Below are 25,725 nucleotides of genomic sequence, written 5' to 3'. Positions count from 1 at the left end.
CAAGAAATTGTTGATATTTGCGGCCTATATTTTTTCAAAATTACATTTAACTCAACAATTAACATTCAAACGTATAAACTTTAGAAATATTTTTTAAAAAATTGAGTGTTTTTACATTATATTTTAATATGGATTAACTTTTGGATTATTTTTTGTTATGAAATCATTTACTTTTGGGTTATTTTTGGATTTAAGTTACATTTATAGGAAATTATAAGGTAAATTATTCGGCCGGTTGAACCTTCCGGTATAACCTGGTTCAACCGATTATACCATTTTTAGCTCAGTCCGGTACAAATAAACAGGGCCGGCCCATAGGGGTGATGGGGTGGTCGACGGCCACATGCCCGACACTCTATTAGGCCCGAATTTTTTTTTAATAAAAAATTATATTTGTTTTTATTTAAAAACAATATGTATATTTAATGCTTAAACTTAATTACATCACCACCAGATTGGTTTAGTGACAAAGGGGTGTTATTCTCAACCAAAAGGTAATGTGGGCCCAAGTATTGAAGACCGGGCTATTATGTATTTGGAGGCCCAAGATCGCGCTATAAAAGGTGGCCCACGAAAACGAGTATAACTTGGCCCACAAAGCTCCGTTTCAGGCCTATTACGAGTCAAATCGAAGCTTGAGACGAGGAGCACATTGTGGCAAATGCCGACGGCTGTTTGGCCCCTATCCGAAGCCCAAAAACGCATTCTAAATAAATTTTTGGGCATTTTTATGTTTTTTCAGCACTTTTTATGTTTTTATTTTTGGGTTTGTGTTTGGCCCATGGCCATTTTTTAGGCTCATTTCGTATTAGAACCTTTATTTATATTCAATATGTGTAATTGGAAAGGTCAGACTTGAATTTGAGAAATAAATATTTTTCCTCTTCATTTTCTCTAGCCTTTTGGGTGGAGTTTGGGGGTTTGAAAGTTCAACACGGGAATTCGTAGAATCAACGTGTTTTGATCTTCATTTTCGTTTTACCGCTGCATCAAAAGGTTATGGGTTCAAGTCTCATTTGAGACATGTTTAATCTTAATCTTATTTTTATAAAATAAATTTTTACACAACCCAAATTATAACAAAGTAAACCTATATAAAAATTTAATTGTTTAAACCAACAAAATACTCATTTTTAATTAAGGCTAAAAAATTTTTTGCTTTCGGCCCAAATTTTTTTTTGCTTTCTCAGAGCCGGGTCTGCAAGTAAAATACCGGTTTTTAAAACATTGTATCTTATAACAATAATCAATTCCTTCAGCAAAAGTCATACATACATGGCGATATATAAGCAGGGAGCAATCGCATTTACCGTGAACGAATCTCAACCATGTCACATAATCAGTGAATCTTTGGTATTACCGCCGTTGGTGCCTGTTTTGACCTGTTTGCGATTTCTTAAGCAAGTAAACACAGTTCGGATAGTCATTGTTGTGCAAACCAACCTTTTGGTGCATGTACACGGTTTCATTAAGCATACCATGTAGAAAGAATTTGTAACACTGTCACTCCGAGCTGGTGAATAGGCAATGAATGTGAAAGCGTGATTGTTAAGACGGTTTGAAGTGTTACGGATTTGACTACGAGGCTAAAAGTTTCATCATTGTCTACTCCAACCAGTTGAGACCTCTCATCACATACCTGATATGCCTCCTTTATTATTCCTTCCACTATATATAACTAGTTTTATACCCGTCCGGTGGACGGGTTGTTTAGTGTCATAATGACATAAGTGTTTTTTTTTTTTTTCATTTTTCGCATCCTAAACAAAAACAATAAAAGATATATCGATATAAAACAGCAACAACAACATACTAAGCACAATACAAAAGAGTAATGTAAACTTGGTTATTCATATACACTGCAAGAATAACATGCCACAATACAAAAGCGAGTAATGTAAACTTGGTTATTTATAGATGCATACACCTCCATTGTCAACACATTAATATCCATATGTTAGAACCAAATGAAAAACAATTTCTAAATCATACACATTATTAACCTAGAATCAAGAAAGCCCTCCGCGGTCAAAATAGTCAACCAAGTTGGTTAAGTTATAACTATAAGAAAAGTAACAATAAATTGCATTTTGAAAAAAAAAAGGACAGTGAATCATATTGACGTTATGGCAAGCATTTGAGATAATCTCTCCCTTCAAATAAACCAAAATAAGAATGCATATGAGACGCGCTGGAACAAATGCTGTTTCCTAAGAATTCCAAGTTCCAACAGACAAACCAAAATATGTATTTTACTTTCACGACTTTATTGTTACTTATAGTTTTTGTCAAAATAATTTTTTAAAATTAGCAATGGTGATGATGTTACCTGATTTGGTTCCCACCAGCACAGTGGGCACAGTTGTGGCATGGTGCCTTAGCTTTGAGATGCACTCAAACCAACCACAAATCAAAAGTAATAACTACATTTGACTAATTAGCCAAAGTAAAAACTAATATCATAAACTACCTTCTTGGATTATATCTTTTCATAGTTGGGCATGCTAATCAAAGAAAATGGCAATATAAACACATCTGCACCTCATAGAACTCAGTGGCCTTGGTCTGTTATAATGCTCCTGGCCTGGTACATCATAAATTGCATCTTTAGCATATATGACATAAATGATATTATATTATTATGGTAACAAACTAACAAAATACTGATTTTTTTTAATAGCAACACCATACCACATAGCTGCTCTTTTGATAGGAAGTAAAAATCGTCTTCCGAGAGCAATTAACTTCATAAAAATGTACACGTTCTGATAGCAAAAAAATGCCCAAAATTGCACTAATTGAAAACAAAAAAATGCCCAAAATTACACTAATTGAAAACAAAAAAAAAATGTAATAAATCAACTCTTCCTTACGATTTGAAGACAACATTTTACAGCAATAAAATACAACAAAAATGGTTTTTCAAGGAGAATAAATGGCAGTAAAAACTACAGACATCCGGCTAGTAAATAAATCAAAAGCAAGAGATCAAAAGTTGGTTAATTTACTTGCTGTCAAATCAAAGGACCCACGAGTAGCAACATCACCAATCACAAATCATCAACTGAAAAACGCCCAAATGATCCTAGAAGCAAATACTCCAAGTTACTTACTGTCCGATCAAGTAATAACACGTCTTTCACATATCAATGTCATTCCCTGGACTACAGGTATTATGCAATCAGCATCACCTGATCATCAAGGCGCGGTAAATAGATGGGGAGCTAGTCATTGTTCTAGGCACTGCAGCGATACAAGGCACAGAAATATCAACTACAACCAATTACATGTCTAAATTTGAGTGCTATGACAGCAATAACAGTAAACTCAAACTAGCAACTGAGAACTACATGTTCTTGACTATTATGTTGAAAATCATGGCATCATACAGTTTGGACAAAAAGATAGCTAAAAACTATAGTAATTATGTTCCATATGTAACAGTGGATGGTTACTATGGTTTCAAATTTTGTTGATCACTGTAACCCCTTATTATGTACGTATTTAAGTAAAGCTAAAAAGATACCCACTCGAAATCAAATCTGAACAATATCATGAAATGAAAATTGAAATCTTTGAGTTCTGATGTTAGTCCTCCTTTTGTACTGAAACAATGAAAAGTTTATTATAGCAAATTGAGCTCAAATCAGTAACTTAGTAACACACATATTCCAAATTTGTTCAATCAAAGGCATATTATTTAAGATAAACGAAGCATGCAATACTAATACTAAAGCAAAATAAAATATGACTTTGATCAAAATATCAGCAAAACTAATAAAAAAATAGTAAACTAATAGAAAAATTATCACAAAACCAGTGTTGTAGAGGTAGGGTATGAAACCCACCATTTGGCTAAGTATGACACTAATTGCATACGCCGGGCGGAACACTAGGCGCCAGGAAGCCACTAACGCAGGGCATAGTGCATGGCGCGAAGAGTGGAGTCCAATATAACTTTTCCGGACACCTCGGGAACGGTAATGCAAAAGTCCCACCAGCATGGGACAAAAAGATGGTAACCCACGTAGGGATAAACACCAAACCAATGGGGATTGGACAACACATAAAGGATGATACAAACAGTACAGTCAAATCCTTGTCAAACGGCCATGATGCCCACCAACTTCCACCAACCACCACGACCGCACGAGTGGGGAATATTATTGGTGGAGAACCGGACAAGGTAGTTGGTCACACTCTCTCTCCTCCGGCTATAAATACCAGTAAACCTCCAAATGGTAAAGGACAGACTCTCCCTTACTATCACTATCAAACTATACTACTTCGTATTATCAAATACTGATTCTCACGCCGGGGGGTGGTTACACTTGTCTGCGCCAAGAAGGTTTTATAACCCATCGTGTAGAATACTTAGCCATTACCCTCGGACTAACGTGTTAGACCTTGAGGGGTGGATTTGTGTTTCTTCATTGGCGCCATCCGTGGGACAAAGCTAGAACAAACTCACTCCGTTCTTGGCTCAGATGAGTGGCAAGAATACACCAAAGGAGGTTGGCCAAAAAACCAACCTAGAGGGAAACATCGAAAATCTGGACGTAGAAAATACGGATGGAGGTCTCCTTAATGCCTGCACCGTTCACCCTACCATGACAGATAAGCAGCAAACAAAAGCGCGTTCCAAAGCAGCCATGCCGCCGGACATCATGGCGTGGCTCGGGGTTGAACAACAAAAGTTGAGAGACAAAGTACAAGAAAAAATGGCATCCGTTGTGAAACCTAGATCACTGTTTGAGACAGATTCTAGTAGCAACGAAGAAGAATCTGAAGAAAACTCCACGCCGGCTCAGGCGAAAACACCATTCGCCAAAACGCCTCCTGCTAAGCAAAACAGCAAAGCAGGAGAGAAAGCCCAGAGGTCGAACCAAAAGGCAGACTCATGCCTAGACGACCCTGACTATGAAGAGAGCTGGAAAGGACCAGAGGCCAGAAAGTTAGTAAAATACCACCCAGAAGCGGTGGTAGATTTTTCCAAACCATTCCGGCCAACAACATCGGCGGGAAAATCAAAGTTCGTGGCAAGAATAGCCGAAGCCGAACTACCAGAAAACCCCAAAATCCCGCCAACGGTGGGTCAATATGATGGTATCTCAGATCCAGACGATCACTTACAAACCTTCACAGCTGCGGGGTTAGTATCAGGGTGGACCATGACGTTATGGTGCCATATCTTCACACTAACCCTAGTAGGAGCCGCTAGAGCATGGTTCGAAAGATTACCGGATAACCAAATCACAAGCTGGGAAGACCTAGCAAAAAAGTTCACTCAACAGTTTAGCCAGCAACGGCGACACATCAGTGACCCAGCAGATATTCTGAATGTCATCAGAAAGGATAACGAAATGCTTGAAGACTTCATCACTAGATTCAACCAGGAAGGCCTGAACATCGGCGGCGTAAGCGAAGAACTTCTGCGGGCAGCCTTTCGCCAAAACGTAAAGTGCGTCGATCTCATACGGAACCTTACGGGTAGAGATGGCATGCCGCAGCGATGGGACGATGTTATGACAACGGCCAAGAGATACGCGCGTATGGAAAAAATTTTGGGAAAAGAACTGGCAAAGAACGATGCCAGGAATGACATTAATAGGGCCCGCCAGGGCAAAAGAATGTACTCCGTATGGTCGAGGTTGAACAGCGAAAGAGAGTCCACATTCGATCCATCCAAAGCAAGACAAAAAAGTCAATCGAGTACACCCCAAACGAACGGATCCAGATGGACCCCGCTGACAAGAAGCCCAGCCCATATAATGTATAACGAAGGAATCCAGCTGAAGAAGCCGGCACCGGTCAAACAGGGGCTAAGCACAGATATGAAAAGTTATTGCGACTTTCATGAGCAACATGGCCACACGACAAATCAGTGTATCAATCTGAAAGACGCGATCGAATAATGTGTCAAAAATGGCAAACTGGATCACATTGTCAGAAACATACGAGGGAAGTACAGACGCCCACCTCCAAGAGATAGCGGAAGACCAGAAAAGAAGATCAAATATCTACAAGCTAATATGATCTCGAGCAACGTTCAGAGCAAGAAAAGTTGGACAGAATGGGCGCCATGGAAGGAAGAACAAGTCATCTTTCCAAGAGTCAGAGGAGGGGCGGACAAAAAGGCACCCTTAGTAATCACAGCCGTTTTCGGTAATTACAGGACGCCGCGCTTCTTTGTCGACACATGGGCAACGTCCAATATCATGTACCGCCAGTGTTTCGACCTGGTAGACGAAGAAGACAAACACCGGTTGACAGCAGTAAACGCTCCAATCACAGGGTTCAACCAAAGTATCGCATACCCGTTGGGACAGCTGACATTCCCAGTCGAACTGAGCGATGGGCTCCACTCCCGAACAGAAGAGGTTGATTTCCTAGTAATGGAAACTTCTCACCCACAATACGATATAATCTTGGTAAGAGAAGCCATTGGTGACTTCAACGCTACCCCGTCAACAGCACACGGGATAGTGGGGATACTAACCCCGACCGGGATAGCAATGATCCACGCCAACAAGGAGTGTAACATGGCGGAAAGAAAAACACCGCCGCAGAAGATGCAAAAAACCAGCAAGATCAGAGAAGTGGAAAAATGGGCGCTCAACAAAAAATTCCCAGAGCAGAGCATAATTATTGGCCCAACTATCTCAGAAGAAGCACGCGCAGCGCTCAAGAGCTTATTACTCAAAAACATCGATGTCTTCGCTTGGACCCCAGCGGATATGACGGGAGTCCCAAGAAGCAAAGCGGAACATGAGTTAAAAGTTAACCCAAATTTCGTCCCGGTGGTACAAAAGCGAAGAAAAATGGGGCCAGAACAGGCAAAAGCCTGTGACGAGTAGGTCCAACAACTGATCGATGCAGGCATAATCTGGGAAATTCAGTACCAAACTTGGATAGCAAACCTGGTAATGGTACCCAAGTCAAGTGGCTAGTGGCGCATGTGTATTGACTTCAAGGATCTAAACAAGGCGTGCCCAAAAGATTGTTACCCCTTGCCAGAGATCGACCTTAAAGTTGACGCACTGGTACCCTTTCAGTTCAAGTGTTTTCTAGATGCTTACAAGGGGTATCATCAAATCCACATGGCGATAAAAGACCAAGACAAAACGGCGTTCAGAACAAACAGCGGAACATATTGTTATAAAATGATGCCATTTGGCCTCAAGAACGCTGGGTCTACTTACCAAAGGTTGATGGACAAAGAGTTCAAACCTCAAATTGGGAGGAACCTGAAAGTTTACATGGATGATTCCGTCATTAAAAGCAAGACAGAAGGAGCCATGTTAAAAGATATCGAGGAGACCTTCAAAACTCTAAGGTCAATTAGCATGAAGCTCAACCCGGGTAAGTGTTCCTTCGGCATGGAAAAAGGAAAATTCCTAGGAGTAATCGTGACGAATGGTGGCTTCAAAGCCAACCCAGAGAAATTGGAAGCCGTGCGAAAAATGCCATCGCCAAAATCGATCAAACAAGTACAAACGCTCAATGGTCGGTTAGTCGCCCTGAATAGATTTTTGTCTAGTCACGCTGAAAAATCATTCCCGTTCGTCTCAACCTTGAGAAATTGCCTCAAGAAGTCTCAATTCCGATGGACGGAAGAAGCAGGAACGGCGTTCCAAGAAATCAAGTCACGACTGGAAGAGCGACCAACACTCACAACGCCCAAAGCTGGAGAACCATTAATACATAAGCCGCACACTGGCAGATGGTGGAAAGAAATGGTGTTCAAACACCCATTTATTACATAAGCCGCACACTGGCAGATGCAGAAACAAGATACTCCACCTTGGAAAAGTTAGTCTTATCCTTGGTTCAAACAGCGCGACGTTTGAGAAGATACTTCCAGGGGCATCCAATACATGTTCTCACCAACTTTCGCTTACAAAACGTACTGGGCAAGCCAGAATTGTCGAGAAGACTTGCCAAGTGGGCGATAGAATTGAAAGAATATGCCATTGAATACAAGCCAAGGCCAGCAATTAAAGGCCAGGTTTTGGCTGATTTCATCGCAGAAATCCCTCAAGAAAAATAGGAAGAATGCAAAAGAGAGATCGAAGTCCCTGTAGATCAAAAGAAAGATGAAGTTTGGAAGATGTTCACAGACGGAGCTTCTAATGACGAAGGCACTGGAGCGGGCCTAAAGATAACCAACCCAGAAGGGCAACACTTCACGTACGCATTACGCCTAGAATTTAAAAGCACAAACAACGAGGCGGAGTATGAAGCATTGTTGGCAGGGTTAAGAATCGCTAGAAAGCTAAGGGCCCGCCATTTGGAAGCACATGTGGACTCCATGTTAGTGGCAAACCAAATTGAAGGATCGTATGATGCAAAGGACGATAAGATGGCGTCATACCTAGCGCAAGCTAAGGCGCTAATGGCAACTTTCGCCACATGCAAGGTGAAACACATCATTAGAAGTGAGAACAAACACGCTGACGCCTTAAGCAAACTTGCATCCGTCGGGTTTAAGCACCTCGCAAAAGACGTCCGCATCGAAGTCCTAGCTACGCCTTCAATAATCAACAAAGAAATCCTCGTTTGCTCGGAAGCAGAAAAAAGTTGGATGACACCAATCATCAATTACCTTGCGAGAGGCATCTTGCCAGAAAAGAAAGCAGATGCGCGGAAGATCCGCCATAAAGCGTTGAATTACACAATCCAAGGAGATATCCTATATAGGCGATCATACTTGGGCCAACTCCTCAGATGCGTAGACCCACAGGATGCAAATTATCTGCTTAGAGAAATTCATGAAGGAATATGTGGCGTACACGCAGGTCCGAGGATGGTGGTGGCGAAAATCATGAACACGGGATACTATTGGCCAGGCATGCTTGTTGACGCCGAGAAAAATTGAGAAACTGCAGCGCTTTTCAACGCCATGCACCAAACCCCCTGCGTCCGAAAAACGCCATGATACCGGTAACAGCTTCTTGGCCATTTCAGAAATGGGCAATTGATATAACCGGACCATTTCCAGAGGCGCCAGGCCGCGTGAAATTTTTGATCGTAGCGATCGATTACTTCACAAAGTGGGACGAAGCAAAGCCGGTGGCAACAATCAACGCAACGAGCATCAAGAAGTTTATTTGGGAATTTATAATTTGTCGGTTTGGATTACCCATGAGCTTAGTCAGTGACAACGGAACACAATTCGCTGACCAACATATCCGAAAATGGTTGAAAGAGCTCAATGTTACGCAGACATTCACTTCTATTGCTCATCCACAAGGGAATGGCGAAGTAGAACGCGCTAACAGAACAATCGTGGGCGGAATCAAGAAAAGATTAGCAAACCACAAATCCGGATGGGTCGATCAGCTACCTCACGTACTATGGGCCATAAGAACGCATAAAAACACAAGCAACGCGGAAACGCCGTTCAGCCTAACTTATGGTACCGAAGCAATGATCCCCGCCGAAGTTGGTGTCCCGTCGCCAAGAATCACAATACCGAAAGACAATGACGCAGAAAGGAAGTTAGACCTAATGCTTCTTGAAGAGCGTCGAGAGTTGGCGGCAATAAGAGAACAAAATTACAAACGCCAACTACAAAAGTATTACAATGCTAAAGTGAAAATATGTGAGTTCAACATTGGGGATTACATCCTTCGCAACAACGAGGCATCAAGAGCACAACCGCAAGGCAAACTAGCGCCATCTTGGGAAGGCCCATACCAGATCAAGGAAGTATTGGGAAAAGGAGCCTACACTTTGATGCACCTCGATGGTTCAGCGATTCCTAGAACATGGAACGCAGCACAATTGCGAAGGTGTTATATGTAAATCGATTCCAATTGTAAAAACAGGCCAAGGGTCAAATATGAATGGAAACGATACTCCGCATTTCTCAAAACAAACCTTTTCATTTATAAGCAAAAATTTACAAGCGATCACTTACACCCATACACAAAAAAAGGAGAAATACAGAAAAAGAACACAAAAGAAAACGCCTAATCTACATTGTTGACACTCCTTCCAGAGTCAGCGACCGAAATATCCTCTTGATCGCCAGCAGGAGCGGTGGAAGGACCAGCCTGCGAAGGCTCAAGCAAATTCCTCAACAGCTGCACGCCATTCTCTTCCTTGGCATACTGAGCAACTTCCAAAAGAATAGGAAATGTGAGAGAATCATAGTCCGTCTCAGCAGCAGTATACTCCTTTTCCACGTCAGTGGCGTGAAGGGCATAGGCCTCAAGTGGAAGGTTGTTGCGCAAATGCGCAATACCATCATGAAAACCAGCCTTATGACCAAGCTTTTGAGAAGCATTGACAAGGGCTCCAACGCAGCGCGTTAAATCATCATCACTAATGATACGTTGAGCAACCTAAACAAAAGAAAACATCATTAGAGTAAATAAATAAAAACAAATAATAAGGGGGGGGGAGAGCAGCGAAAGAAGATAATACCTTGCAAATAGCATGCTTCAGCAACCAATCGCGGTCGGCAGCGGTGGCAGCAAGCTCAGAGGTCAAAACCTTAATGGCCTCCTCATTAGAAGCCAGCATATCAGCCAACTTACCAGCATCTGCCTTTCTCACCACGGCTTCCATCTCCAACTCTTCAATACGCTTACGAAGATCAGCGTTTTTACTCTCGAGTCGAGCGGAAGCCTCCTTGGCAGCAACAGCGCGGCTGCGTGCGTCCGCAAGATCAGCGTTTAACTTCTTTCATGCAGCCTCAAACTCCTTATAGCGGGCGGCGCGGTCGCGGGCAGACTCTGCCAGGTCTGCCTCAGCCTTAGCCAATTTCGCTTCAACATCGCTTAAAGCTTGGCGATGATCAGCCGATTCTTTACCCGCTTTCCAGGCGCCGGCCTCAGCGTCTTTCACCAACTGTTCCATCTCTATCATGCGAACACCGGCATCGATTTTGTCCTCATGAAGGGCACAGTTCTCGCGCAGCAACTCCGCAAAACAAGAGAATGCCTGGACTTGGTGAAAAGCAGCATCGAAGTACAAAGTGCCTCGGGGCTGGATCTTACGAGCAATGCGCTCACCGGGAGGAACAACATACTCCAAAAACTCGGAACAGGTGGCGGGATCCTCAAAATTGGCCCCACAATTAACCTTCCAGCGGGGGCGGAAAACTTGGCTCGCCTCCATGGAGTCGCGGGGTCCATATCCACATCCAGTACACCCCCACTCAAACATCCGCTGAACCCGACGCTGCTACTGCCTTGGATTTCGAAAAATTTACCCTGCACCGTCGCACCGGAGAAAAGGAGGCAGCGGCACAGCCTCATCACCATCAAGAATTAAAGTCTTTTCTGGTGAGGACTGTCTTGATTTCAAAAAAACAGCGACAAAGAGACCCGCTGAATCAAGACTAACCTTAGGCGATTCATCCACAATCGCCTTCATTGGTTGCGCATACGACGCCAGCAGCGAGACAACTGGAATTGACCCAGTTGAAGCACGAACAGTCGTCACAATGGTCTCGGCCTCAGACGGGCCAACCACACCCGCCATCATTGGCAAAATCAGCATCTGTACAGTTGGCCTAACCTCCGACAAGCTGCCAACACTTGTCATCATCGGCAAACTGGCAAAAAGAGCCGCTAGAGAAGATGTAACGACAGAAGTTGCGGGAGAAGCAGTCGACGAAAAAATCGCCATCAAACCTGAAATAAGCAAATGATTTCAGAGAAGGTCAAGTTCAATCAAAAGAAAGAGTAGAAAAATATATAACTGGAAATTTAACAAGACCACGCTTGACAAAACCGCCAAGACGAGGTTTCTTGACGGCGCGGAGCACCTCTTCATCATCTTCATTAATCACAGGGGTGGGACCCAAATGGTGTGGAACAGTGAACGCCCACCCACTGAGGAGGAAGAGGAAGAAGATGGACTGGTAGATACGAAACTCGTATCCACAACGGTTCCAGAAGCTGCAGCTGCAGAAAACACATCAGTCGCAACCAAAATGGGAGTGGCAACCGATGTGGTTAGCGCAGACACAGCAACCATAGGCTGTGAAGATGTTGTGAGGAGAAGCCAACAGAAACCTGTGCGGAGGTGGTTGGGGAAGACGCCATGCTGGCACTTACACCGAGTGATTCAAGCAATGAAACCGACGACGACACCGGAACCCCAAAGGGAACGGCAGAGACCTCGACGTCATCGTCATCATCATCCACGGCGTCTCTTGTGGCGGCGTCTATCGAAAACGCAACCGTCTCCCCACCACAGCGTTGTGCGCCCCTACCACTACAATTAGGAAGGCGCACAACGTTAGATCGTCTACCTGAAAAGGAGAATGAAACGTTAGTAAAATAAACAAAGCAAACGGTGGAAACAGTTGAAGAATTTACCACTCTGAAGGGTAACAGAGCTAGGAGGTGGCAGCGGCCGCGAGGCAGATGGTTGCCCCATAGGAAGAGGAAACACAAAGTTTCGAGCGGTCCGAGTAAGGATCGGCTCTTCGCGGGGACCTAACTCCCTTCGCCCCAGCATCTTAACGCCCTTAGTTGTAGGTTGTAGGAGGAGCATGCGGTCGTCCACCTCTGAAGAAAAACAAGTTAGGATATCATCAAAAAATAATAATTAATAATAATATACTAACCTTGACCGCCATTGAGAATGACCGGTACAAAAGCCGCATCATCCCAGATACGACTCATGCCGAATAACACCAACGCGCGCTCCGAATAATGACGGAGTAGAGACAGGCTAGCCTGCAAATTGGTGAACCAGTCCGAACCGGAATAAGGAACCACTTTCGGCTCAGGAAGCTCCTTCACATCCGTGAAAAACATGTGATGTGGCACCACACGAGCGGAGACGTAGAAGAACACACTCTTCCACTCATGCAAACTGGGTGGTGCATCCAGAGCAATGGCCTTTGCACCAGGGCGGGTGTTCAAGTTATACCATCTCTGGGCAAAACGCCACAGGTAAAAAGCCGATAACCTATCAGCCGTCAGAGTAATACCGAGACAATGACAGGTATATTCGAAATGGCGAAGACGAGCCATTCCGAATGGATGAATCTGGCTAAGATGCAGCCCCAAAACACCCAGAACATCCACCAAAAATTGGGTAAGGGGCAAACGAAGATTTCCCAAAAAGAAATACTCCCGATACACGAAAATCTTTCCGGCAGGAGCCTCTCGAGCAGTCCTGCCAGGGGCAGGCAACTCGGGCTCATACTCAGGGCCAAGATTGTATACCCTGACAATATCGTTGAAGTCCTCAGCAGACAGACGACAACCGACGAACTCCATAGGATTATTCTTCTTAGTCTTTGAGGTTTGGGAAGACTCAACCATGAAAATAAAGAAGGCAATGAGAAGAAATGAGAGAAAAAGAAAACGATGAGAAATGGTGCTTAAGGAGGTGTAACCTCCCCCTATTTATACTAATCGCAATTAATGAGGGACAGGGGTACAAAAAGGATAATTAACACGTGGCCCAATCGGAAAGCACCACGATAATAACGTGACAGAGGGTATGCACTACAGCTGGGCGCGTCACCGGGATTCTCGCCCACTTGCCTGACACAGGCAGAAAGTCTGCAGAGCAGAGCAACCGTCGTCAAACTGTCACGTCCAGCAGTCTTTTCACTAACTTGCATTTAATTCACTCACCAACGCCAAACTACACGTCATCCACATAAAGGGATACACAAACGGTAAGTGTTGGCAGAAAAGGTTACACCAACATGGGATGATTTAAGATAAATCACCCGCCAAAGCAGGCGCCAACATGGGATGATTTAATATAAATCACCCGCCAAAATGGGCGCCAACAGGGGATGATTTAATATAAATCACCCGCCAAAATGGGCGCCAACATGGGATGATTTAATATAAATCACTCGCCAAAATGGGCGCCAACAGGGGATGATTTAATATAAATCACCCGCCAAAAGGGGCGCAATCATGGAATGATTTAAGATAAATCACCCGCCAAAATAGGCGCAATCATGGAATGATTTAAGATAAATCACCCAAAGCAGGCGCCAACATGGGATGATTTAAGATAAATCACCCGCCGAAATAGGCGACATCAAGGAATGATTTAAAATAAATCACCCGCCAAAATAGGCGCCATCATTGAATGATTTAAGATAAATCACCCGCCAAAGCAGGTGCCAACATGGGATGATTTAAGATAAATCACCTGCCGAAATAGGCGACATCAAGGAATGATTTAGTATACATCACCCGCCAAAATGGGCACAATCATGGAATGATTTAAGATAAATCACACGCCAAAGTAGGCGCAATCATGGAATGATTTAAGATAAATCACCCAAAGCAGGCGCCAACATGGGATGATTTAAGATAAATCACCCGCCGAAATAGGCGACATCAAGGAATGATTTAAAATAAAGCACCCGCCAAAATAGGCGCCATCATGGAATGATTTAAGATAAATCACCCGCCAAAGCAAGCGACAACATGGGATGATTTAGAATAAATCACCCGTCGAAATAGGCGACATCAAGGAATGATTTAGTATACATCACCGGCCAAAATGGGCACAATCATGGAATGATTTAAGATAAAACACCCGCCAATATAGGCGTAATCATGGAATGAGTTAAGATAAATCACTCGCCAAAATAGGCGACATCATGGAATGATTTAAGATAAATCACCCGCCAAAATAGGCGACAACATGGGATGATTTAAGATAAATCACCCGCCGAAATAGGCGACATCACGGAATGATTTAGTATAAATCACCCGCCAAAATGGGCACAATCATGGGACGATTGCACATAAATCACCCGCCAATATAGACTACTAAACGGGATGACTCAACATGAATCAACCGTCAACCAACGGTTACGACTAATGAAGTCACCCGTCCAATATGTGGAAATACCCACGAAAATAAACCAAACCAACAAGGAAAAAAGGTGAAAGCCAAAAGCCCATGATAAGTCCACAGCCCCCACTTCTTGAAGGAAGGGCGACTATGGACTAGGGGGACTTGTAGAGGTAGGTATGAAACCCACCCTTTGGCTAAGTATGACACTAATTGCATAAGCCGGGCGGAACACTAGGCGCCAGGAAGCCACTAACGTAGGGCATAGTGCATGGCGCGAAGAGTGGAGTCCAATATAACTTTTCCGGACACCTCGGGAATGGTAATGCGAAGGTCCCACCAGCATGGGACAAAAATATGGTAACCCACGTAGGGATAAACACCAAACCAATGGGGATTGGACAACACATAAAGGATGGTACAAACAGTACAGTCAAATCCTTGTCAAAAGGCCATGATGCCCACCAACTTCCACCAACCATCACAACCGCACGAGTGGGGAATATTATTGGTGGAGAACCTGACAAGGTGGTTGGTCACACTCTCTCTCCTCTGGCTATAAATACCAGTAAACCACCAAATGGTAAAGGACAGACTCTCCCTTACTATCACTATCAAATTATACTACTTCGTATTATCAAATACTGATTCTCACGCCGGAGGGTGGTTACGAGAGAATCCCCCCATTCCTCGTAACGAGCTCACGGTGTTCTATTTTGCAGGATACATTTGTCTGCGCCAAGAAGGTTTTATAACCCATCGTGTAGAATACTTAGCCATTACCCTCGGACTAACGTGTTAGACCTTGAGGGGTGGATTCGTGTTTCTTCAGGTGTCCATGTATATTTTATAGTAGACTATGACCTTTGATTTGTTACGGACTGAAACCATTGCAAGGTATGGGACTTGTCCCACATCGGTTGTATGGGCAACTGATGTGGGGTTTATAAGCCAAATGGGTTCCCTCACCTATTAGACTAGTCTTTTGGGTTGAGTTCTTCTGTTTGGCTTGTAACATGACCTACCCTCTGGCCCTCTTATTATCCTTCAATATGATCAAAACCTACATTAAGGTTACCAATGCAAGATAATAGAAAAAAAATCTAAAAACAATACGATTAACTTGTATTATCTTTCCTAAGAAAGCACACACATTTTTGGTGCACAATTCAACCTTTTCAGATTTTGAGAAAGCAGACTCTTAAAATCTACTAATAACGTTGATTAGCGCAGATGATAGGTGTTGACTATTGATTAGGGGAAGATGCCGGTTGATGGACTCCAAACCCTAATACGATACATCCATCTTCCTTATGCAAAATAAATCGAAACTGGATTAAGATTCAGTCACAGTGTACGTACATACCTTTAATAAAGAGATTCAGCGAAGTCGTATCCCTCTTTCAATTTACAGAAATACCTTTAATAAGGAGATTCAACGAAGTCGTATCCCTCTTTCAATTTACAGATATTTAAGCAGCGTAGGCACACAAGTTACCGGCGACGTGGAGAGGAAAAAGCGGGGAGCAAGAAAATCGCAGATGTGAAAACCGCCTCTGAAACTGTTCCCAACTTGCGCTTCTAGAAGCTAATCAGGGACTTATTACGGTCCAGATTTGTTTTCAGATTGATCCTACGGCTGACACCCATCCAAAGGTTGGTTATAGTGACCGGGACAATATAATCTATAATATATATAAACGAAAACATTAAAATCCTACGTGTCACGATGTGGTCGCTTCCCCTTTTTTTGGAGTCACCAGATTTCCTTGATTTTTAAATGGAGGCTTTTCATGCATTTGACCCGAATTCATGGATATAGGTCTAATCAAACCCATATATTTCTTAAACGGGTTATAACATCTCATTAAATTAAAAACTAATCCCACTAAATATTTGATATAAAAAGCTTATAAAGTAGGGATATACTTAAAATTAATATATTATTTATTTTAAAAAAGATATATATTATTTATAAATTATAATTAAAAAACCAGTTTTATAGTGAAAAAAATAAACGGATCTTGGGTCTCATCAAACTATATAGCTTTTAAACCGGGTTATAACATCTCATTTATTTGTGAAACAATTTATTATCAAACCATAAATATATTATTAACTTTCATACAATAAAAAAAATAAAAATTCAAAACATAAATAAATATTAGAACAAATATTATAAAACAACCCCCGTAAATAAACGAAACATTTAAAAGCTTTATGATTGTTTCTTACATTTACTCAAACCACTATATTGTTTTATTTGTAAATGAAGACTTCAAGTGCATTTGACCCGAATTCACGGTATAGGTCTCACCATACCTAGATAACCTTAAACGAGTTATAACATCTCACTGTTTTAAAAATAAATCTCAACAAGTATTTGATATGCAAATCTTATAAAGTAGTGATATACTAAATATTAATATCCAGTTTTTTAAGAAAAATATATTATTTATAATAAGAAACAATTTTATAGTAAAAAAATAAGCGGGTCATGGGTCTCACCAAACCCATATCTTTTAAACGAGTTATAACATGTCATATTTTATGAAACTATTTCATCATCAAATCTAAGTATATTATTAACTTTTTTATAATACATAAAATTAAAATGCAAAAAAATATTAATATTAGACACGAAAAAGAACACAACCCCCGTAATACGAAGGATAAAAACTAGTATATAATAATTACAAAGATAGAAGAAGTAGTTTGAAACAAGATACAACAAATAATGAGATATATGGACCCGGTAAGTATTCCTAATTTTATCATTATGTAATACTTTTAAAATAAAATGTTCAAATAAGTTATTAGATAAAACAATGTTTTTCTAGAAAACAAATAAAAATAACCATATAACTCTCAAACACGTAAGACAATTGCACTTAATTAATGAAGTTTATTAACATGAGCATTATGGATCATGTATGCATGCTAGAAAATGTTGATGGAGGCTGCTGTATGTCATATAATGTCTAGACCCCACTACACCTATTGATGTTAAAGTTAATAGGTATATAAGCTAGCCACAGAATAAGACATTGTAACCTCAAATACATACTATTTTAAACACAAACATATATGAAAAGTGAATGATTGGTTGTTAATTTTGTCCTTGAGGCATAAGTCATCAAATTTTACCCAAAGGATATTAGATCTATACTAGAGAATATATAATAGCTTAAATTTAAACTCGATTTTAAGTAAAAGTTGTATTCGTTGTATTCGAACCATTTATCACTTTGTTTGAGATCAAAACGAGCTCACACTAAAACTAGTTTCTATTAAAATCAGTCACTTAGATAATATATATAAAGAAAGCAGTGAGTTCACTCGCAACATTATTTATATTTATGGTGACTGGTTGTGACTTAACGGTATTTTTTAGATAAAAAAAATACTCATTTTCACCCGAAAACTTTTATATGTAGTGTTTGCTTAGTCGCTTTCAACTGAAAATTTAAACCCCATGCTCCCCGTTGTTGAAATTTTTATTATACATTTTGAGTCCGACACCTCCGATGTTCTCGTTCAAGTTTCGCCACTGATCAGTATTGACGGCCGAGTGATGTTGGCTGCAATGAAGACACCTAGTGGTGTCTGAGAAGACGAAGATGGAGCTGGAGCCATCGCGATGACATGTAGGTGACCACACCAACAGTGTCGGAGAAGGGAAAATATATAATTCGAGTTTTCAACAAACTGGTATTGGAGTAAAACATAATATAAACTTAACTGTGTTTGGCTGTGGCTGAAACCTTAACATATCAAAGATCCTAAATTATTAACAATACTGTAACCGGCCCATGCACACGAAGCTATTTTGTTTTGTTTTAAGTACAAATATATATAATAGAAGTCCACATCAGATTCCCCGCCAAGTCTAATAATTGGCTCATTGCTTATAGTAGTTAAATCCGCCATTGCTTTCCTGTCATTCCAAACACTTGAACAATTAAGATGGAACCAGAGAACAAGAAAGATGAAGAATCCATGGAGATGTCAAAGCAAAAGAAGCTTGGTGGGATTAAAACCTTACCCTTTATACTCGGTATGTATGCTCTAACCAGCAAATGATAACGAATTTATAAATTCATCAAGTTCATAGTTTTTGATCTTGGGTTGGGGTGGTTGTGGACTTATGCATAAAGGTCTATATATTTTTGCATGGTGCCGTTACTTTCGTTTTATAAACTCAAGATATGATTAAATTTGGTGATGTTTTAGATAAGACTGAAATATGGTTTTTGTCCATGTGGTTCGGCCAAATCTACAGTTTTAGTCAAATAGTTTCAAATTGCCGATTTTCGTTCATGTGGTTTCATTTCATTTGCAAGTAAACCTGAACTCACTAACCCCGTTAAGTCTGGTTGTTAAACCCATCAACGTGCCCCTCACGTGAGGGGTAGTTTTGTCATTTTTCTCCCTAAATAAACCACAACCCTAATTCGCAAGCCCCTCACGGGAGGGGGTGGGGTGTATTCAGGGAAAAAAGGACAAAGTTGTCCTTCACGTGAGGGGCACACTGATAGGTTTAACGATTAAACTTAACGACGTTAGTGTGTTCGAGTTTAATTGTAAGTGAAATGAAACCACATGAACGAAAATCGTAAATTTGAAACTATTGGACTAAATCACATATTTAAACAAACCAAAAGGACGAAAACCGAAGTTTACTCTTTAAATAACTATATTAGGATTAGGATATATTATAATCTACTTTGGTTTTATGAAGTCAAGAGAAGGTTTAATTGCTCATATATTACAAAGAAAGAATATACTAGCTAGTAACGGTGTATTGTAAATATTTCATATAATAACTAACAATTAATATAGACAAAATGGCAAAACAGGTCATTTATGTTTGCACGGTTTTTCAATAGTCGTCCTTTAGCAAACTTAATGACAGAAAACATCCTTTATGTTCAAAAAATGTTGCACGGTTCGTCCTTTTCACTAACGAGGGTTAGTTTTTCTCGTTAAATCCAGTCATGTGCACCTCATGTGAGGGCAATTTAGTCTTTTTACCCCCTCAAGGGTTATTTGTGTAATTGATTTAAAATCTTGGGCTTTAAAGAAATAAAAGTTTTTTTATTTTTAACCATCATCTTCTTAAAATATTCATAACCTAGCCACCACCCATCATCATCATCCCATCCAACCTCCCACCACCACCGACAAAACCCACCTTCGTACCGTCCGTCGTCGGACCACCACCAACCTCCAACCGTAATTCCATCAGTCAACCACCACAACAGCAACCACCACTCACTTCCTTCTCTTCCTCATCTCTCTCCTCCTCTTCTATTCCACCGCAGATCTCATTTCCGACCGAGCTGCACTCCTCACCCTCCGTTCCTCCTTCACCGGCCGCACCCTCCTCTGGCCCGGCCACCACCCACCCCACCCCTTGCAACTGGTCTGACGTACAATGCGACCTCACCCTCAACCGCGTCACCGCCCTCCACCTCCCCGGCAACTCTATCTCCGGCCAACTACCCGCCGGAGTATTCTCCAACCTCACCCAACTCAAAACCCTTATTCTCGGGTTGCTTGACCTTGTTAAGCTAAACCTTGCTGGGAATAATTTAGGGACGGGTTTCAAATGGGTTTGGTAATTTGACCCGAAAGAGGCTTTTTCCGAAACGGCGTTGCAGGGTGGGATGATGGTGGCGGTGAAGAGGTCGAGAAGGAGTAAGTTTTTTCCAGTGAGGGTTTGGCGCGTGAGGAGGATGGAGATGGTGACAATGGACGGCGGTGTGCCGGTGATGAACGGTCGGGTGTGGGTCGGATCTGGTGGTTGGTGGTGGTGTCGTCGGGTACGGTGATACGTGGTGGTGTTTTGACGGAGATTAACTGGGTCTCCGGTGGAGGTTCGTGGACGTCCGGCGGGGGGGATCAACTGGGTCTGATGCTGGTTGATTTGGTATGGTGGTGGCAGCGATTAACTAGGTCTCCGGTGAAGGTTAGTGGTGGTGGTTTAAACACAGAAAGAGAGAGAGAGATAGAGAGGAGAGAATGGAGAGAGAGAGAGAGAGAGAGAGAAAGAGAGAGAGTGTCTTTTATATATATATATTATGTTTTATTTTTAGTTATTAAATCTATTTATAAATTTACAAATATACCCTCATGTGCATTGCACATGACCAAATTTAACGAGATTATTTAACTGAGTTAGGGTTAAAGGACAAAACGTGATAGAGTTTTCAAATATAAATGATGTTTTCTGTCATTAAGTTTGCTAAAGGACGACTATTGAAAAACCGTGCAAACATAAAGGACCTTTTTTGTCATTTTGTCATTAATATAACTTAATGGCAATATATTTTATAAATTATTTAAATAGACAAGTGGACTAACGTTTTAAAAAAAATTGACTTAGGTGATGTTTGGTAGGCTATTAATAGTAACTAAAAAGACCATCTTTTAATGATTTTTAGCATTTTAATTGTTAAAATGTAGTATTAAGTCTGAATGGTTAAGAAATAATCATTAACGTCTTGTTTTTGAGTTTTTTAACCAAGAAAAGAAAAGGAAATTCTTAGCATTTTAATTGTTAAAATGTAGTATTAACTCTGAATGGTTAAGAAATAATCATTCTTGTTCTTGAGTTTTTAACCAATGAAAGAAAAGGGAAGGATAAGAAAGGAAAGGGAAGAGAAGGAAATTTTTTTTAATTAGGTGTGTTCTTGAGTTGGAAGAAAATTAGAGGAAATGAAATGATAACTATGTTCTTAAGTTGGATGGAAATAAAAGGAAAATAATACTTTTACAATTTTACGCCTCATCCGTAATGAAGTAATGAAGAAGATGAAAAGATTAGTGGGTAATATTGTAATTTGGTTTTTTATCCTTAGTAATCAGCCCATATTTTAGAGGATAATTTATTGGGAAAAAACATCAATTTTATCCCTCTCAACTCCTCCTACTCCTTTCGTTTCCTTTCCATCCTAGAAAAAACTCAAGAACACTCATTTTTTAACTATCCTTAGTTTTCATTTCTTTTCCCTCCTTTAAAAAAACTCAAGAACATGATTTAAGCTCTTAATGACTAATAAAAGGCTATTAAATAGCCCCTTAAAAAATAGGTATAATCAATAAGAGATAGACGTACATAATCCTCTTAGCCACCACTTGGTAGCTCAATGAAATATAATCACATTAATCTATACAACCTTAAAATACGTTTCGACACCTTTATGATAGATACACTTATAGTTAGAAACCTATGTAGCTTAATTAAACCACCTCATACATGCTTGAATTACATTTAGGGGTGTTTGGGGTATCTTATTTTTATTTACTTATGACTTTGTAAATTATGAAACTTTTCCTCTCATATATTACGCAAACCCAAACACCTTTTAATAAGTTATAAGTTATAAAGATGCAAATATAAGGAATCCCAAACACTTCTTAGACAAATTTGTCACTTATGAGCTTATACTTATACGTATTTTGAGCCTAAAGCTATTTCTCTGTGTGTTTTTATAAAAATTTATTCCACTTATCTATTTTGATAATTTTCGTATAATTCAATTATATTTTCATTGTAATTCTTATAATTGTATTTTTATTTTTATTTGTAATTAGTAATTACCAAAACTTAAGGGTTCACTATTTTACAAATATGTATTTTTATTTTTTCAAGCTTATTTTGTAAAATGGTTACAGCCTTCTAATTAACGTCTTGATAAATTTACAGCAAACGAGATATGTGACAGGTTCGCTGCAACTGGATTCCGCTCCAATCTGATAACATACTTAACAGTGCAACTTAACATGCCACTAGTGAAGGCATCAAATACTCTCACCAACTTCACTGGCCTCTCTTGTCTTACGCCCATTCTCGGTGCACTCATTGCCGACTCTTTTGCTGGTCGCTACTGGACCATCGTCGCCGCCTTACTCATTTACGAACTGGTTCACTTCTCTTCAAATTATCCATTAACTTATAAACATCAGTGAGGCTCTAACATGTGTATTATATGTTGGAAATCAGGCATAAAAACAACACTAGAACGATTGGTTTTACGACTCTTTTTCCATTTAATAAACTTGCAAAACATTCTAAACTTTCTTTTTTTATAAAGGATTAACTTTCGATATTTTAAAGTAACATTCGTCTGGTTAAATTAGGGAATGATCATCATAACCATATCAGCAATCTTGCCACAATTCAGGCCACCACAATGTCCCACCCAACTCAACTGCAAAGAAGCATCACAGTCTCAATTAGCAGTGCTTTATATCTCGCTTCTGTTAACATCAATCGGATTAGGAGGCACACGCCCGTGTGTTGTTGCGTTTGCTGCTGACCAACTTGATATTTCAAAAGCAAAAAAACAAACCAAAGGGTGGAATTTCTTTAATTGGTACTATGTTTTATTGTCACTAGCAAGTTTATCTGCACTAACAATAGTTGTGTATATCCAAGACCGGGTGAGTTGGGGTTGGGGGCTCGGGATCCCAACCATTGCAATGGTGGTTGCGTTCGTAGTGTTTTTAGTTGGATCTTCACTTTATCTGAAAGCAAAACCCGAAGGAAGCCCGTTTGTTAGAGTTGTTCAAGTGATTGTTTCTGCAGTCAAGAAGCGGGGTGTTTCGGTGCCAATAGATGATAAACTTCTTTACGAGAATAAAGATCTTGACGCGGGTATTTCTAAGGATGGACGGCTTGTTCATACTAATCAATTGAGGTAGTTAATGAACATATGTCAAAAACTTTAGTTAGAGTAATTCAGTTACAATATTAAGATGAATGTTTGTGTTTATGAAGGTGGTTTGATAGGGCTGCCATTATTACGAGTAATGATACCACCCATCTCCTTGAAAACTCACCAAAACTATGGCGAATTGCTACCGTGCATAGAGTTGAAGAACTGAAATCCATCATTCGACTGTTACCGTTTGTGTCAACAGGAATATTATTTGTAATGGCGTATTCACACCAAAGTAGCTTCACCATCATGCAAGCCCAGACCATGGACTGTCACATAACCAAAACTAGCTCATTTGAAATACCTCCGGCTAGCATGGAGATCTTTGACGTCCTGGCCACTATCATCACCATCACATTATACGACCGTTTATTCGTCCCTTTCGCTTCTCGCTACACAAAGAACCCTTCTGGCATCACATGCTTACAACGGATGGGTGTTGGCTTCATTATAAACATATGTGCAACATTAGTGGGGTCATTTGTGGAGATGAAAAGAAAAAACATTGCACAAGACCATAACCTCATCGACCAACCGACTCACATAATACCCATAAGTGTTTATTGGTTGGTTCCTCAGTATTCACTTCATGGTATAGCTCAAGGGTTCTATCAAGTGGGAAAATTAGAGTTTCTTTATGATCAGTCACCAGAAAGTATGAAAAGCACAGCGATGGCTTTATATTGGACCGCAATCGCACTAGGACAGTATGCAGGGACATTAATGGTGACATTGGTCCACAAGTATAGTGCAGGTAAAAATGGGAGAAATTGGCTGCCAGATAGAAATATTAATAAAGGTAGATTGGAATACTACTACATGCTTGTAACTGGGATACAAGTGCTAAATCTTGTGTATTATTTCATATGTGCCTGGTTCTATACCTATAAGCCCATAGAAGAGGTAACAAAAAGCAATGAAGATGGAGGCTTAGAGCTGGTTGTAGATAACAATACACAGTAATTTTTTAACGAACACTAGTATCTTTTATAATCCGATGTCTAGATGTCATGTATTTGCAGCTTTTAAGAAAAAAAATCAAGTAATCTGATATGGTTTAAACTCTATACCATCATTTACCTACAACTTGTATACCTAAACTTGTTAGACTTGTATATGTCCCTGTTCCTTGTCCATTATTATCTGTGTCGTCATTGTTATGTCGTTTGATCTTAATTCTTTTACAAACTTCATCTGAATCAGTTTCTGAACTCAGGTAAACAACCTCTTCTTCTTTGTCTTCTTTGACTTCTAGGTAATCAATATTTGACTTTTTCGATGCTAATCTTTGGTGATGTTCAGCCAAAAGTCTAGCAGTATACGCCATAGGTTTTCCCCTGCCTAATCCTACGGTTTGCATTGGTCTCTTTCCCTTAATCTTTTCTTGCATATTATATTGTGTACCCTTTGGTTTCGGGTCAACATTGTTCGGTTTATCATCTGAAGAAATATGCACATCGACCCTCGGGTGATTCTTACCCCTAAGCCTAGCAGCATATGCCTCCGGTTTACCCTTACCCCTGCCCCTGCCCCTGATAGTTAAAGTTCCTTTGGCTCTGAGCAGGCCATTAATACTCTTGTACAGTGGCTTTTTTCGCTTTCTGGTTTTAGCTTGCATTGGTTTCTTTCCCTTAGCTTTTTCTTGCTTCTTGTCTTGTGTGTTTTGATCTGAATTGGTACTAGAAGTACTGCTACTTGAATTGCTTTTCTCTTCATCTTTCTTTTCACTTTCTTTGTTTGGTTTCGGTTGAAACGGGCTCGTTTTCGACACCCGAGCCATTTTGTTTATCAGCAAAGTGATCTTTAAACGTATTCTACACAAGAAGAAAGTTCCAGAAAAAGCCATTATTATTCATAACAAGTTCATATAGTCATGTCGCCATTAAAGTCACAACTGGAAGCATAACTGAGTATTAAAGGTTCAACAGTTCAAGAACATGTTATAAGCAAATAATAAGATATTCAAATTTCAACATATGCATAGGAACTACTAATTTCTTACACAAATTTAACAAAGAACTAAGTATATTATTTCTTATTGTTTATTATCAATTGCCAGAATGAAACCGAAAACGCTAAGTCATCGAACAAACCGCAATCAAAATGCCGAAACCCTAGAAAAGAGGGGGAAACTTCAAAACAGGAAAGAACATAATATAACAAACAGCAAATTAGTAGAAATTTCAAAAGGTAAATGCGA

The 25,725-nt window shown here is 40.4% G+C and overlaps 4 protein-coding genes across 4 annotated transcripts; all 4 read left to right on the top strand.

Annotated features, from left to right (window-relative positions):
- Positions 1–6,032: 6,032 nt before the first annotated feature.
- Positions 6,033–6,857, top strand: LOC143600990 (uncharacterized). The gene has a single exon (XM_077078519.1). It carries the CDS (start codon positions 6,033–6,035, stop codon positions 6,855–6,857), a length of 825 nt encoding a protein of 274 aa, XP_076934634.1.
- A 402-nt stretch (positions 6,858–7,259) lies between these two features.
- On the top strand, positions 7,260–7,766 carry LOC143600989 (putative mitochondrial protein AtMg00860). The gene has a single exon (XM_077078517.1). It carries the CDS (start codon positions 7,260–7,262, stop codon positions 7,764–7,766), a length of 507 nt encoding a protein of 168 aa, XP_076934632.1.
- A 344-nt stretch (positions 7,767–8,110) lies between these two features.
- On the top strand, positions 8,111–8,878 carry LOC143600988 (uncharacterized). The gene has a single exon (XM_077078516.1). The coding sequence runs from the start codon at positions 8,111–8,113 to the stop codon at positions 8,876–8,878; it is 768 nt and encodes a 255-aa protein (XP_076934631.1).
- Positions 8,879–18,765: 9,887 nt separating this feature from the next.
- Positions 18,766–24,984, top strand: LOC143600985 (protein NRT1/ PTR FAMILY 3.1-like). The gene is made up of 4 exons (XM_077078514.1): positions 18,766–18,856; positions 22,511–22,728; positions 22,945–23,504; positions 23,585–24,984. Exons 1-4 carry the CDS (start codon positions 18,766–18,768, stop codon positions 24,486–24,488), a joined length of 1,773 nt encoding a protein of 590 aa, XP_076934629.1. The 3' UTR covers positions 24,489–24,984.
- Positions 24,985–25,725: the final 741 nt, after the last annotated feature.

The sequence above is a fragment of the Bidens hawaiensis genome, unplaced genomic scaffold (assembly GCF_021521415.1).
Source record: "Bidens hawaiensis isolate Kalapana, Puna unplaced genomic scaffold, B.hawaiensis_p1.1 tig00055184_1, whole genome shotgun sequence".
In the NCBI taxonomy this organism is placed as follows: domain Eukaryota; kingdom Viridiplantae; phylum Streptophyta; class Magnoliopsida; order Asterales; family Asteraceae; genus Bidens; species Bidens hawaiensis.
This window is presented reverse-complemented; position numbering and strand designations above follow the sequence as displayed.